The 15,707-nt window shown below is 43.0% G+C and overlaps 1 protein-coding gene across 1 annotated transcript in view; it reads left to right on the forward strand.

The window, feature by feature from the left end:
* The window catches only part of ENTHD1 (ENTH domain containing 1), a gene marked incomplete at both ends in the record, with an annotated part of 104,660 nt that overhangs the window by 62,358 nt on the left and 26,595 nt on the right, over window positions 1-15,707 (forward strand). Inside the window, 2 exons of the mRNA XM_084254893.1 lie at window positions 397-807; window positions 13,533-14,041. Coding sequence (XP_084111019.1) covers window positions 397-807; window positions 13,533-14,041 — 920 coding nt within the window. The remainder of the gene's footprint in view (window positions 1-396; window positions 808-13,532; window positions 14,042-15,707) is intronic.

A 15,707-nucleotide genomic window follows, 5' to 3' on the forward strand; every position in this document is an offset into this window, starting at 1 on the left:
AATTGGGGGGTTCTGTCAGGGTAGACCAGCATGATGTGGTACATTTTCCCTAGTATATCTCATAAAACGATGGAAGTTTGAAGGTTCCAAAAATATAGTGGTTTCAGAGACAGATTAGTGGGTGAAGGGAGAAATATTTAAAGACAAGTTATTTGCAGCATTCCTTGCCTTGTGCTTCAGTGAGGAGAGAGAGAAAAGGCAGTCACCAAATGACTAATGCGTCAATTATAGCTGGGTCTACTTTAAATAGGCAGAATAGAAGCATAGTAAGAAAGTAGAAACAACTAAATAGGAGAGTTCTGTTATGGCATTAAAAAGAATCTGATTTATTAAAATTGCAACAGATCTGAAATAGAGTACTTTTTTTTATTACAGTGCTTATTTGTTATTTTACAGATCCTGTGCCTACGCCCTCAGAAAAAAGCCTATCTCTGCGGACAAAAGTGAGTTTGGACAAATCAGACAGTCCTATTGCAAATACTATGACAGAAAATAACTTGCAAACACCTCTAGAAAGGCAGTCAGCTGCAAAGTGTTTTGAAACCTTGCCAACTTTGCCAACCTTGCCAACCTTGCCAACCTTGTGGTCATCAAGTAAAGAAGAACATGTCAGTCCTGATTTAAGGACATCAAGGTCAGATTCCTCTTTCTATAACCAGAGCTCTGTAGAGACGCTCTATGTCTCGCCCTCATTCAAAGTAGTTGACCCGGTGAAGGAGACTGTAATCAGTAAGGATGATCAGAAGCCAGCAGAGCCCAGCATCATGCAGATGGATGATGGAAACACCAAAGCCATAACCATGCGGGGTAAGTCTGCAAAACATGCTCACACACCATCTCTTTGGACACTATCTTCTCTTCCTTCTATCTGCTTTTTGTCTTCTTTTTTTGCTCCCTCCTTTCCCTCCCCATCAGGTGGTATGGAAATGTACCTGCCTTAGCGGGACGTGGCTGTTGGAAAGGGCTCCTTTTATTAAAGGATAATAATCAGCTCATCGTGGCAGGTTATAAGTGCTTGATTGAAACCCAGGTTCTGAGCGATTTTGGTGCAGAACGAATTGGAAAGAACTAGTATTAAATTAGAGCTTTCCACTATACATTTGGGCTACTGACTGGTAGGCTCCATGAAAAAGAATCAGTGTTTATGAATATTGGTGTATGCACATGGGTGTGTGTGTGTGTGTGTGTGTATACGTATGTACTTGTGCCCATTTAAAAAAAAAATGTACTGATTGCAAAAAAGAGGTAGGGGTTCTCCTCCCTTCTCTATCCTAATAAAATATTAGCTGCATTATTATTTATACTGGATGATAAAGGATAAGGCCAGTTGAGATTCCAGATTGTTGGCTGCCTGTTATTAAAGCCTTCTTAAATCGTGCTCTCTTCTCTAAAGTTAATTAGAAAAAGAATGATTTATTCATTCGTTTTTCAAGGCTAGCTTGTTTGATAGGCTCTTATGTATAATAATGCTTTTTAACTCATATAGAAAGCATTTAATATAAATCTTTGAAACTTCCCCAAACTCAGATCAAAAGTACCGGAAGAACCATCTAAATACAAACAATGGAAGCCAACAGGTGAGATTAAAGAAGTTTACCTCAGTGCTAGTAAAGTCCACAGATAATGAAAGCCTCCTTACAACCCTTTCCAGAATTTTTTGGTGTTGAGTAGCCTAAAAGTAAAACCGATTCTTGGTTTTGTCACCAAATTAACTTTTTTGCTGAGACTGCTGATGTGGAAACCAATTAGTGCTGGTTACGATGTCCAGAGTGGCCTCTGTCCATGGCTCTCCCCTGGGGAATTGTGGTCTTTTCACAAATACCACAAAGTGGTCATTGAAAATAGATTTTAACCTCTGCCTGCTAAGGAAGCTTACTTGTGAAAATTAGCAAGTTCCTCTAAAACCAGTTAACAAGAAGGACTTTGCTTCTAATTATAATGAAGTAGATCATATTGGTCTAACACTCCCACCAAAAATAACTGTTAGAGTTAGAGAAGTATTAGAAGCTCATTTGAAGCCATTGTAAAACAATTAGGGTAGAAATCACATATTAGGTCAAGATCCTAGGGAAAAGAACTGTGGTGTTGTGATATAATAAGAAATACGTATTTGGTCTTCTCCCTGGTTCCCAACACAGATTTCCTAAAACCCTCCGAATTAGCTGAGAGATCCAAGTGGGAAGAGTGCTTTTTTTATTCATAATAAACCCCTTTCAGCCACACCTTAGTTTATGCTAATGAATGACTCCTGGAGCTGGGAGATCTGGTTGCCAAAGTAACCGATCCTGTGAGTGGAGGGTTGGAACTTGCAGTCTCACCCGCAGTGCTCAGGGCAGGGAGGAGGACTGGAGGTCGAGCGGATCACCAGTGGCTAAGGAGTTGCGTAATCTTGCCTATGGAATCTTCCATAAAAAAATCCTAAACAGCATGGTTCAGAGAGCTTCCGGGTTGATGAACATGTGGTGATTCTGGGAAGATGGCGCACCCGGAGAAAGCATGGAAGCTCTGTGCCCCTTCCCCGTGCAGTGCCCTGTGCCTCCCTCCCATTGGCTGCTCTGAGTTGTAGCCTTTCTAACAAACCAGTAATAGTAAGTAAGGGAATTTTCTGAGCCTACGCACCATTCTAGGAAATGCTCCAACCCAAAGAAAGGACTCTGAGAAATGTGGGAGGTCTAGACTAGCAGTTGGCATCTGAAATGAGGGCAGTCTTGTGGCGTTGAGCCCTTAATCTCTGTGGTCTACACTAACTCTGGGCTGTTAGTGTCAGAATCAAATTAAACTGTAGGATATCCGGTTGGTATCCACAGAAAACTGGAGAAGCCCTTGGTATGAAGAACCTGCACATTCAGTGCCAAAAGTGGTGTGAGCAGAAACTAGTTCACTTTCGGTAGCTTGTGGCTTCCAAGGTGACAGGAACTCAAGGAGCCACTATTTGAGAAGGAGTGGATCACAGAGAAGAAAGGTCATTAAGCCTTTGTGTATGTTCTTGCTGCACATGCTCTGGATGAGGTGCCAAAAAAGTAAACAGTCACAACTTCTAAGAAGCCAGTGAGTGGAGTTGAGATGTTGATAATCGTGTGATGCTGGGAGACAGAACTTGGAGTTCAGCACTTGCCCTGTGGGGCAGGCTCTGGTAAATACTCCAGGCTTTCTGCTGGGACCTCTGACTGGATGTTCCCTGAAGCACCCGCGCTGTACTCAAGGAGCCAAGAACCAACCAGAAATATGAAAGTCCTCAAGGTGCAGATGCCCGGCTTGAGCTAGAGCAGAGCAGTTCCTTCATCATTCCACCTGTCTTCTAAGGGACAATGAAATCCTTTCTTGAAAGCCACTAGAATTTTCATGCACAATTTATGGCATTCAACAAAACGTGGCCAGGCATACCAGAAAGTAAACAAATGGCCAAAAATGCAAGAGAAAAACAAACAGCAGAAGTAGACTCGCAGAATCTAGATACCCAAGTTATAAGATAGGCTCTTCAAAATAATTGTAATTAATGTGACCCAGAAAACAACAAAGATACAGAAATTCATCAGAATACTAGTGTGTGTGAAAAAAATAATCAAATGAAAATTCTAGAGCGGAAAAATACAGTAGCTGAAATTAAGACCTTGCAGGTACTGTGCAATCTACAGACGCTGTGGTGTCCAAAGAGAGAATTCGGTGCTGCCAGGCCAGAAAACCTGTGGAATATTATGAGGGGAATCTGAGAAGGACTGAGCAGGGGGAGTGAACCTTAAATTCTGTTTATAAACTCTGTCCAAACCCTTGTCTAAGCACTGAATACACACATAGGGGAGGACCCCAGTGAGTGTGGTGCCAAAAAAAAGTGGGTAAATATAAATTACTATATATTTTATTTATTACTCTAATTTTAAAAATATATGACTGTAAAACAAAATTTTAATGCTGTTTTGGGTTTTAAAACATGTTGATGTATATTATGACGTAGCACAAAGAATGACTGAATTGCACAGTCATTGGTGCCTCAGGTCTGGGGCGGGATGCCTAGGTTCATAGTCTCAGCTCAGCCACTGACTGTGTGACCTTAGGCAAGATCCGACCACTCTGCGTGTCAGTGTCGCCTCTCGCCTGGAGGTGATGAGGGCGCTGCTGGGGAAGGGATGAGTTACCAAGCATAAAATGCTTCATTGGGGTCTGGTACTCTTTTTAAGTGCCATAAAAAATTTGCTATTATTACTCCAAAGTCTATATTTTTAGCTCCACTTTTACAACCCAGCCCCTTCCTAGCCCTCAAAATCCCCATCAGGATATTTCCAAAAGTACCCAGGAGTTTCTCATTTATTCTCAGGAAGAAGTAAACTCCTATCCTTCCAGAAAGGACATGCCAGGCTGAAATATTAATACAGATTTGTGACTGAGCAAAGAGATGCTGGGGAGCCCCAGTTCATGCTCCACAGAGCAGCCAGAGTGACCTCATGACTCATTTCAACTGTGGACTGAGCACCATGTTCCTAAAGATCAGATAGCCTTCCAGGCCCTGCAGCGTAGCTCTGCCTCTCTCAGCAGACTGGTGCACTTTTCATTGGTCAAATAAACCATGTTGCTTCATCAGCTTTGTACTCTTGTTTCCTCTGACCAGAACATTTTTGATCTTCCCCTTTCCTGGTTCACTCCTGTTCGTTCTACAGAGATCAGCTCAATACTTCAAGATTTCCTGACTCCCTGGATTATTTCAACCCCCACAACTGTATGCTGTCTCCATGCTCTATAATTATCCCTCCTACTGCTTATTGTCATCCTAATGAAATATGATTGCATACGGATTGAATGTATATGTCTCTCCCACCCCCAAGTAGATTGTCAGATTCTTGAGGGAGGGGATCAGGAATCCCTGTTCATTATTATATCTCCAGCACCAACCCTGGTGCCCACTTGGACATAGTGGATGCACAGTATTTATTAAGTGGACTCAAGGTAGTTTGGTAAAGCAGAAATGGAAAATGTGTAGCAAAAAGTACTAGGAGAAAACAGTGGCACATTAAGTCAGCACAGATGGGGGGAGCTTTGTATGCTGGGTGAAGAAGTTAGTGCTTTATTTTGAAGACAGTTGAAGTCACTAGCGGTATTAAGTTAGGCCAGTAGATTTAGAAATGTGTATTAGAAAAATCATGATGGAGAATGTGGAGGACTTATTTGGGGCAGGGAGCATTTTAGAGGCCATTGGAGGGATGCAAGCAAGGCGAGAGACAGGAGACCAAAAGGCAAGACGGGACAGCCCAAGACAGAGTGAGCATGGTTGGGGGGGGGGGGTGGGCTCGGCTCCAGAACAGAGAGGCAGCCTCATTCTGAGGGCCTGTGGAGGAGAAAGAGAAAGGCTGTATCAAACGTGAGGGAAGGGTTTTGTTGCTTTTAATAATTTAGATGTGTTGAACCTCTGTGTGCTACACACTGTATGTCATGGCCTCGATTTTATGAAGTTAGGTGTAGCAGAGGCCTGGTAAAGATCTAGAAAAGCCATCTAGAGAATAGCCGTCTAGGAGCGGATAAGGCCCAGGTCATGTGAAACAGCAGAAATTTGTCGGGGATCCTAATTTGCAGAGTCCTGTGCTTTTCTCCAGTGGTGCCGAGCAGCATAAGAATAGACATGAAGGGCCTCCCCGGTGGCGCAGCGGTAGAGCGCTGGGCTGCGAAGTTGCCCGCGGCCTCTGCGGCGCCGGTTCGATCCCCGGCTGCTCCCCGGCCACTGGAGGAGGGTCCCACATGGCGCGCAAACCTCTCCTGCCGCCCGCTGCTCCCCTCAGCAGTGTACTTCGGTCCTTCTGCCTGCTCTGCTCCCCGCTCTGGCTCTGGTGAATTCTCTCACCCTCCCGCGCTTCTGACTGTACCCAGTGCTTGTATAAACAAAAAAACAAACAAATAAATAAAAACATGCCTCTATAAAAAAAAAAAAAAAAAAAAAAGAATAGACATGAAAACTGTAGCGTTTTAAATTGAACTAGGATTGGTGGACTGCAGCCTCAGCGCCAAATCTGGCCCTCTGCCCATTTTGTAAATAAAGTTTTACTAGAGTAGTATTGGAGCGGCCGCACCAGTTTGCTTACATATTATCTTTGGTTGCTTTGCTGCTACTACGAGGTCGATTACCTGCCAACAGGGACCCACAAAGCCTAAAATATTTACTCTCTGATCCTTTACAGAAAAGGTTTGCGGACTCCTGACTTGGGAATCAGCAGCAGGTAAGGAGAGAACAGGGCAGTGAAGGGGTAGAAAGAAAATGATGGAGAAAGGGCTTCTAGTCTGGGTCAGAAAGAACCAGAGCCAGGAGAGCTCCAATAGAAAAGCAAAAAGGCCATTGAGGCCAAAGTGTAGATGTGTCCCAAGGAATGGGAGGGCTGGAAGTCATTTGGAAAGCAAGATTTCCAAATCAGACAGTTTTGAATGATGGCAGCTTCCAGGGAGTACCCAGACAAACGATGAAAGTCATCATGGGGTCCTCTCTGGTGGCACAAGGGGTTAAGCATCGCACTATGAAGCTGTCTGCAGCCTCTGCAGCACGAGTTTGATCCCCGGGCAGCCAGGGGGCAACCCACATGGCGCAGCAGACCTCTCCTGTCATGCCCGCTGCTCCCCTCAGCAGTGTATTTCAGTCAGTCTGCCTATTCTGCTCCCCACTCTGTCTCTGGTGAATCCTCTCACCTCCCTCCCCACCGCCCCGCATCTCTGGCCTGTACCTCAGTTCTTGTATGTATAAATAAATCTTTAAAAAAAAAAAAAAAAAAGGTCATCATAGCTGAGGAATCCAAGAAATGATGGAGCTGGGGTGGATGGGCAGGCTCCAAGAGCACTGGCGCCTCTGGGGATGGTGGAGGATAGAGAAGAGAGTATCCACTTTCCAGTTTTGCTTTAAGAGGTATTTGTTTATATGAAGAGTGAGGGACTGATATTATATACTCTTTGGAGATAATGTACTGGCAAGTTAAAAAATACTTGCACGCTCATTTGTTAGTGGATCTCAAATACCAGGAGGCTGTCTGAGGCAGCCACCTAGTTCTCCCCAATCTTTCTACTGAACGAGGTGGACATTTGCTGCAGCAACCTCATGTGACCTTTGGGCACTAAATAACTCTGGAGAGAGGCCCATTCTCTCTCCTCCTTTAAATCGCAAGTCATTTATCAGTAGCTCAGACTATTCCCTTAGGTCATCGGGTGTTTCATCACGCACACTACAAGAGAAGAAAGCTGCCGGAGGGTGTTCAGAAGCCAGACCTGGAGGCAGCAGCCTTCATAAGCCGCAGTTAGCATGAGTGTGGGCACCCAACTCGACTTTCTCATTTTTTTTTTAAGAAAAAAATCTCTTCTGTGCTTGGCCATGTTGGGGTAGCAGAGAGCGCGTTTCCTGGCTTCTTCCTATCTCTGTCCCGTTTTGTTGCTCTGGACTTCAGCATAGCTGTTCTGGAGACCGGAGAGCCTTTTTCTGTGGAGCTCTTTGCTAGGAAAGAACACACACACACTCCTTGGCCTTTCTTTTTGTCTCTAAGAGGTTTTAGAGCCAGAGCAATTAGCAGTCTCCCTAGAAGAAATGGGAGAAAGGATAGAAAACATCCTGCAGACTGTCTCTGCTACCCCTTTTGACCAGGCTGGTTGGGGGGACAAGGTGCAGAGAGCAGCTGTAGGGTAAGGAAAAAATGTCAGGCTTTTCTGCCCTCCCGCCATCAGGCTGGATGATGGATCCTTGCGGTCCTGAGTGCATGCCTGATGGCGGCACCTGGAGTGGGGTGTGGGCCTAGGTAGATGGGATTCACCTGGGCTGAGACTGGGCTTTTAAGGGCGGCGTCATGGGGACGCCAGTAGAAGCCGAAAGAGAAGCTGAGAAAGAAGCAGCAGAAGCTGAGAGAAGCAGAGAAGGCCAGAGAGCCCAGAGAGAGTGAAGGCTTGCTGGGGCTGGGAGGCCTGCCAGCCTCCCGGCCTCCCAGCACCCCTGCCTGCCGTGTACTGGGTAAATCCCAATAAAAAACCTGCAAAAACCACTGAGGACTCTGACTCCTCCTTTACCCGGTCTGCTGGATCCTAGAAAACCCGCTCCATGTCATTCCTGCCCCTACAGCAGCTTTGAAGGAGCCTGATCACACTGAGGGTGGGGAGGAAGCAGGGCAGCACCCACTCTGCACCCCAGCCTTGGTCCCAGCAGCTCCTCCAGCTACACTGCTCTGCCTGCTCTTTTGCAGACACACTCACTGATTGGATTTTTTAATTTAGTGAACCAGGTTTCTATTTCATTGGTAAGTGAAAAAACTCATCTTTAATAACCCAGTTTTCCCAGTAAAATTAGAGGCAGACTTAGCATTTCTCTCTAACTCTGTTATTCCTAGGTCTGTTTCTTTTATTTAGCATATTTATAATAATGACACTAAAAAACTCAAATGTTACATTAAAAAAAAATGAGATCTGGGCCTCCCCATGGCGCAGCGGTTGAGCGCTGGGTTGCGAAGCTGCCCACAACCTCTGCAGCACCGGTTCGATCCCCGGCCACCGGGCGAGGGTCCCACATGGCGCGCAGACCTCTCCTGCCACCCGCTGCTCCCCTCAGCAGTGTACCTTGTCAGTCTGACTGCTCTGCTCTCTGCTCTGGCTCTGGTGAATTCTCTCATCCTCCCATGCTTCTAACTGTACCCAGTGCTTGTATAAATAAATAGATAAATATTTTTTAAAAATTGAGATCTAATTCATATACCATATAATGCTCCTTTTAAAAGCTTAGTATTTAGGTTTTTTTTTTTTTACTATATTTTCAGAACTCTGCAACCATCACCACTAATTCTAGAACATTTTTATTGCCCCCAAAAGTCCTGTGCCCTTTAATAGTTACTTTCCCCAGCTCCAGACAACCACCAATATACTGTCGTCTGAATTTGCCTATTCTGGACATTTCATATGACGGAATCCTGAAAACAGTGCTCATTTGTGTCTGCCTTCTTTCACTTAGCATAATGCTCTCAAGGTTCATCCATGTAACAGGTGTCAGTAGTTCACTCCTTTTCAAGACTAAATAGTATTCCCTTGGTGGACATTTGAGTTCTTTCTACTTCTAGCTATGGTGACTAATTCTGCTGTGAACATTTATAAATACTACATTTCTAACCACAGAACCAAATCAGAATATTTTAATTCATGTGCATAGTTAGCAGCCATTTTATAGCAGTAGGAAGATTGAAAGAGATGAATCAGAGAATGAGAAACAAATCCCTGCTTTACAATAATCCCTGCTTAAAGTGTTTAGATGACCAGGGACCCACTCTTTACAGAAAAATTTACATTTACAGCTAAGGAGACTTTTAAAATAGTTTCAGAGCTGTATTTGTCATTTTATTTTTGCAGCACAGTTCATCTAAATCTTTTCTAAATGTAAAGTTGTAATATAATAATTAACCAATCCAAAGTTATTCATGAATATGAAAAGCTAAAGATAACACGTCAGCATTTGGAATAATTTTATCTCTGCTAATCTTCAGGCAATTGCCACATTAATTGGCGTGCATGTATCACAGAATGAGATGTTAAAATACAGCTACTTATTGCAGCTTATTTGCAGTATTTGCTGCCTTGCGGCTCTGTATGAAGGGATGAATGTTGATGTGATACTCGAATAACTTCTGTCGTGAGCCAGGGTGACTGAACGGGGCCGGGAGGTGGCCTTGAAGTGCGTCTGGTACAGCTGTGGAGTGTTTGAAAACAAAAGTAAATTGGTGCGCAGCAATTAGCGATGAAGTGGCTTTTTATGAGTAAAAGCATCATGTCGCCTGTGAACCAAAGCTGAGAAAACTATCAACAGTGATAAGCTGTTAGTCAGCAGTGGGGCTGCATAGCCTGAGGACGGGGCATAAACAGCAGTTTGCAATCTTCAGCATGCATCAGAAACACCTGGAGTTTTTTTAAAACTCTGTTTCTGAGTCCAGCCCCCAGTTTCTGAATCTCCTGTTCTGGAGAGCAGGGTGGTGTGGGCCCAAGAAGTTGATTTCTAGCAAATTCTCAGGTGGTGCTGCTGGTGGTGGTGCAGGGACCACACTTTGAGAACCACTGGCATAAAGTTTAAACGCCTTTAGATAAAGTTTAATTACCTTTAGATGGGACTGACCTACCTCTGTTATCTTTAAAGATTTAAGATAACACTCCATGGTTAGCTGATTCACATAGTATTTTCCTTCTGGCCTACTGAAATGTTTCTTATTAAATCATTCTTTCTGACCAACTATTTCTAGAATTGTCTCCTAGTATGCTAACAGGTATGTCTTGGGTCCTGGAATCTTTGAGTCTCATCAGGGACATGCAGTCAGGTCAGCTGTGGCGTGGAGCCTGAACGTGGCTGTGCAACAGTCACTCAGGGCATGCAGGAGCTCCATAAACAGCCAGAAACTCACCGCTTCCCAAAGCAGTTTTCTGAAATGTTTGAATCAATTTCATGGGTGGAGAAGCATGACTATTAGAAAGTTTTCTTTCTTTAATTGAGCTAAATGCTGTTTTCCTGTAATTTTCACCTGTTAACTCCACTTCTAACTGATGCACATTGTGAGGAAAGGAAGATAAAGATCACTGTTTTGTGACTATTCACTAATTATAAAGAGCCTCTCACCCTTTTGCCCACTAGCCCTTTCTGGGTAGAGATGTGCATATTCAACAGCCAGTCCTTAGAGAGAACGTGTCAAATACCCACACCACCCTGTGTGCCTGCCTTTTCAACTCACTTAGTTCTGTAATAGACTAAAAACAATGTTCATGTAGCAGAATGAGTGGACATAGCACATGGTGGTTTAGATTCTGTGTTTGGCATAAGAGTCTTGAATTTGTCTCATTTCTGTGCCTTTTTAGCCTTGTGATGTTGGGAAAGGTTTTTAGGTGCATTGAGATTCCCTTGCTGCATATTTAAAGTGGGGTTAGAAAACCTACTGTGTGTGTTATTATTGGAGGGAGGGGGTGCTGCGTAAAGAGAAGCAGAAAAGAACCAGAGAGTAGTTATTGGAAAAGCAGATAAATCCTTAGACGTCTCCTTGTTGCCAAACATTTGAACAATGCCCTGAATACCCACCAGCTCTCACAACCTCTGCAGATGCCCTGAGAGTTGTTTTTCTGGAGACAGTACATGGATCTCTGAAAGGAGATGTTAGGGAGAACCGAGTGTGAGGATGCAATAACAGCCACTAAAGGATTAAGTGACTAACACCAAATTTTAATGTTGAGGACCCCAACTCCATTCCCTACAGACTCCCAGCACACTGGGAGGTAGATCTTTACCCTCTAGGCAAGAGATAGGAAAACTAGTCTCACAAGACTCTAGCCCCCTTAGAGGGAAAAGCTTAAGATACTAACATGACTGGTTCCCCAACAAATGACCCACACAAATGACTGTACACGGAGGCCCAAAGCTGACAAGTCCAACACTCTCTCCATTCTTTGCTGTCATAGGCAGACAGCAAAGAGTATACCACATAGCTGGGAAAAAACACTTCTAACGTGGAATGCTGAAATGAAAGATAATATGCTGAACCCATGAAACAAGAACAGGGTACTAAAAAAGAATACTGAGAACAAAAAAAAAAAGACTCTTGAGAATGAAAAACATACTAGCAAAAGTTAACAACTCAATGGTAATATTGGAAGCTAAAGTTGACAAAAATCTCCAAGGGAGAAAAGCAGAAGGGGGAGAGAGAAAGAGGAAGGTCAGAGCGCTGGTCCAGAGACTGCTCAGAAAGACAACAGAGAAAACACAGAGAGGATGTCATTCAAGTAAACTTCCTGAAGTTGCAGGTGTTCTAAATGAATTGCCTAATTAAAACTCAGTTGATCTCCATGAATGAAAATAGTCCCACTCAGGACATAAGGAAACATCTCAGAACCTGGGGATAAAGGTGAAATTCTATAATACTTCAAAGACAGTCAGGTTCTATACAGGTTCTATGCAATGAATAAGAATTAGAATGGTTCTCACTCCTGAGCAGCAATACTGGAATCAAGACTTTAACTTTCAAAATTCTGAAAGAAAAGTATTTCCAACCTAGAATTCTTTTTCTAACCAATCTATCACTAAACATAAAGTAGAATACAGACATTTCTAGACCTTCCAGCTCTCAAAACATTTCTCATGCATCCTTTTTCAAGAAACTGCTGGATATTGTGCTAGTCCAAAATGGGGGTAAGCCAAGAAAGAACGAGACGTGGGGTACAGGAAACAGGAGAGCCACCAACACAGGTGATCGTGCAGGAACAGCTTTCACACTGTTGCCTTGGCATGGGTCTGGATCAGCCAGGCCTGGACCTTGGGGTACAGTCTTGTCCTGACCACGCGCTGATGGACCTCCTATTCTCCTTTTCGTGTCCTGCTACTGCATGAGCTGAGAACATTCATTTCACCCCCAAAAAGTTCTGTGATTGGAATTTCTCCTGAGGACTGGAGGTAGGCCTTCAGCGCTTTGAAGCAGAAAATAGAAGCCACCTGCCCGGCTGCCCTTTTTACAGGAAGTCCAATGTAGTTTGGAAGGAATGTGTAAAACAAAACAAAATAGGAAGCTAAGTCATGGGTGCAAAAGTGGAAACATTAATTTCCCTGTTCTGTGATTTATGGTGATTATGTTTCAGTTTTTGTTTTTATTGTAAGTAGCAAGTCCAGAATAGTTGCAGAGACTTTAGAACTGGATTTCACCAGTTTGTGCTGCCTAATACATAAATGAATAGAAATAGACATTCAAGGAGAGAACAAAGGTTCTGTGTGCAAGGAAGTGTGGGAAACACTTGAATAAATTACCATGGGTTTCTCAGAACTCTCGAGGTGCTGGTGGACATTGTTCATCTCTTCTGGGCACTGTGCACACCCGCCTGACCTTATTTGACTTGCCAGCCCTGTGGTTACAGAACATCTCTTTTCACATCTTAACCCCAGTGTTCCCCAGGACACACTTTGGGACATTTAATATGACTTTACCTAAAAGGAAGCAAAATGTTATCAAATATTTTTTATGGAAAATAAAGTTTCTTGGTGAAAAAAGGAATTTTTTACGTATACTAGAGTGTTCCGGATCTAGGGTGGGTTGGATTTCAATCTTGACTGTATTTCACCATTGAGAGAATAAGCTTGGTCTCACAAGTTTGGGGTATTTGTAGTTGCTTGTTCGTTGTGCCATAATAGTCTCTGTGGGAAAATAAAAATGAAGGAATCCAAGTTACAGGTTCCTCTGAATTTTCTACTTTAAATGTCAAGTGAAAGTGCTGGCAGTCAGTGAATAGGATGTGATACTTCACTTTTGTGCTCGCGCTGAGTAAAAATATGTTGGGGGAGGCTGGAGAGTGAAGATGAATATTGATCATTCTATTTTAGTTTGATTTCCACGGTATTATTGATATATACTATCAATATATAACATCTTTAGGTTTCTCTGTTTCCTGCTTTGGGTTTACTGTGAACATTTAACATGTAAAATTCTAATTATTTATGTTGTTAGCAATTTACATTGTAAGATGTGTTTAGCTGTTACTCTCATTCCTATGTTGCCTGATCTCTCACTTGTGTGTTTTCCTTCCAGCTGCCCCTGAGGGCACACCCTCCTTTTCTACTATACCTGTGTCATCTCCTGATTCAGCCTCTTCCGACAAGTCTGCTCGTCTCTTACCCCCCATTTTGGCCAGACCTTCCTTCTGGACTCTGTCCCACGCGCAGACTTCTTCGGCCTCCTTTAGAGAGAGCGAAAAGGCAGCCGGGGCCCATCCCCCCTGTAATCCTGGGGTCCCCGAGTTGTCTGATGAAGAGAATGACGGCCTCAGCCTACTGGATATTCTTCCGGATAACTCCGATTCTACTAAACAGCCCAGTGGTGTGTCCAGCAGTGATTGGGTAGAGTTTCCCACCAAAAACATAGATCACTTTACTTCTATGTCCTGTTCCAGTTTTCAGACCACCAGAGGCCTACCTCGAGTGTCTGAAGCAAACTATTCCACTAACATTCTCCTAGGGGAGGTAAAAAATGCCGTAGTCGAGTTACATGAAGATCTGAGCACGGTGATCCGAGAACTTAACGTCATAAGTAGCCACCTGGTAAGCTTGAGGGGGCACAGTCCACAGAGAAGCCAAGCTCTACCATTTTCCCGGCCGGCTGAGGGGAACTCAGATGAAACCTAACCATCTCCACAGCCATTTTTTGACCAAACTCACGTGGTTCCACTTCCCAAAGACAAAGCAGTTCACTAGTCATAGTTTCCCATTACTATGCCAAAAGTAGGATGATGGTTGCATTTTTTTCCCTTGTCAGGGTTAGTAATATTTTTCAAACCACCGCATTCATTTGCGTGGTTTATTTTTTTAATGAGAAAAGGTATCACCTTTGACCATATTAGATATTAGGTCATTAGAAACTCAAGAGAATTTCATTCTTCCATGCTCAGTACTTTACGTCAAATACATTAAGCATTAATGAGCATTATGATAAGACCTCAGACAGCAAATGATTATTCTAGAACTTTTAGATAAGTATATGGCAGTAAGAAGTCATGTGTTTTTCGGCCTTCTGGGGCTCCATTGTTAGCAGCCTTTGTCTGGCTTAGGAGGATTGAGGGTACTGGTTTCACGTGTGTTCAGATCAAGTCTCAGGTTCTGCAAATCTTGTGGTTGCCGCAGTTGGCTGGAGTTGCGACGAGTGGACATGGAACAGGTGTTTTTATTGTTAATGTATATTGCCAAATATACTGAAATGCATACTCTTTTTTCTATTTTAGAATACAAATTTGAAAAAAAAAGAATACAAATTTGATGTTGTTCATCATATGTGTAGCTTCTTAATTCACTAAGACAGCCTTCACCTGTGTCTAATCTGTTGTTAAATCTCCCCATTGGGTTTTTAATTCTCTGTGTTTAAAGATAGTTAATGTATTTTGCATTTCTGTAATTATACTTGGTTCTTTTAAAATCTTCAGTAGTTTCATTGATTAGTATTTCTTGCAAATATTTTCAAGCATACTTTTTCTAGAAATACCAAGCAAGCTAGTATAGAATTCCTAATAAGAATAATAAGTAAACCAGAGCATATTCTTCCTAACCAGCTATTAAGAATGGTTTAATATATGCATTTAAGCTTGTAAATTTTCTTTTATGTAGCTGCAACCCACAAATTTTTAAAAATTGAGATATCATTCACATACAATAAATTTATCCCTATAAAGTATACAGTTCAGTGGTTTTATTATATTCACAGGGTTGTACAGTAATTACAACTACCTAATTCTAGAACATTTTCACCATCACAAAAAGAAACTCCATACCAGTGAGCAGCCACCCCACCCTGCTTTCCTCCAAGCCCCCACCACGCCTCCCTACTTTCTGTCTCCCCAACTTTGCCCATTCTGTATATTTCGTATAACTGGACTTTGTATCATGTGGCTCTCATGTGTAGCTTCTCTCACGTAGCATGTTTCTGAGGCTCATCTGTGTTGGAGCACATACGTGCTTTAGTCCTGTTTATGCCTGAGTAATGCTGCGTTTTTGGCCACACCACATTCTGTTTAGCCAGGCATCAGTTGCTGGACAGTTGGGTTTTCATTTTGTGACTGTGTTGCTGTGAGTATTGTGTGAGCATATGTTCTCTGTTCTCTTGGGTATACACCTTGGAGGAGAATTTCTGAATTATATGGGGACGCTTATATTTAACTTTTGGAGGAATCACCAAGGTGTTTTCTGAAGTGGCGGTAACATTTTACCACAAGTTTTG

The sequence above is a fragment of the Talpa europaea genome (assembly GCF_964194135.1).
Source record: "Talpa europaea genome assembly, chromosome: 15".
Taxonomy (NCBI): domain Eukaryota; kingdom Metazoa; phylum Chordata; class Mammalia; order Eulipotyphla; family Talpidae; genus Talpa; species Talpa europaea.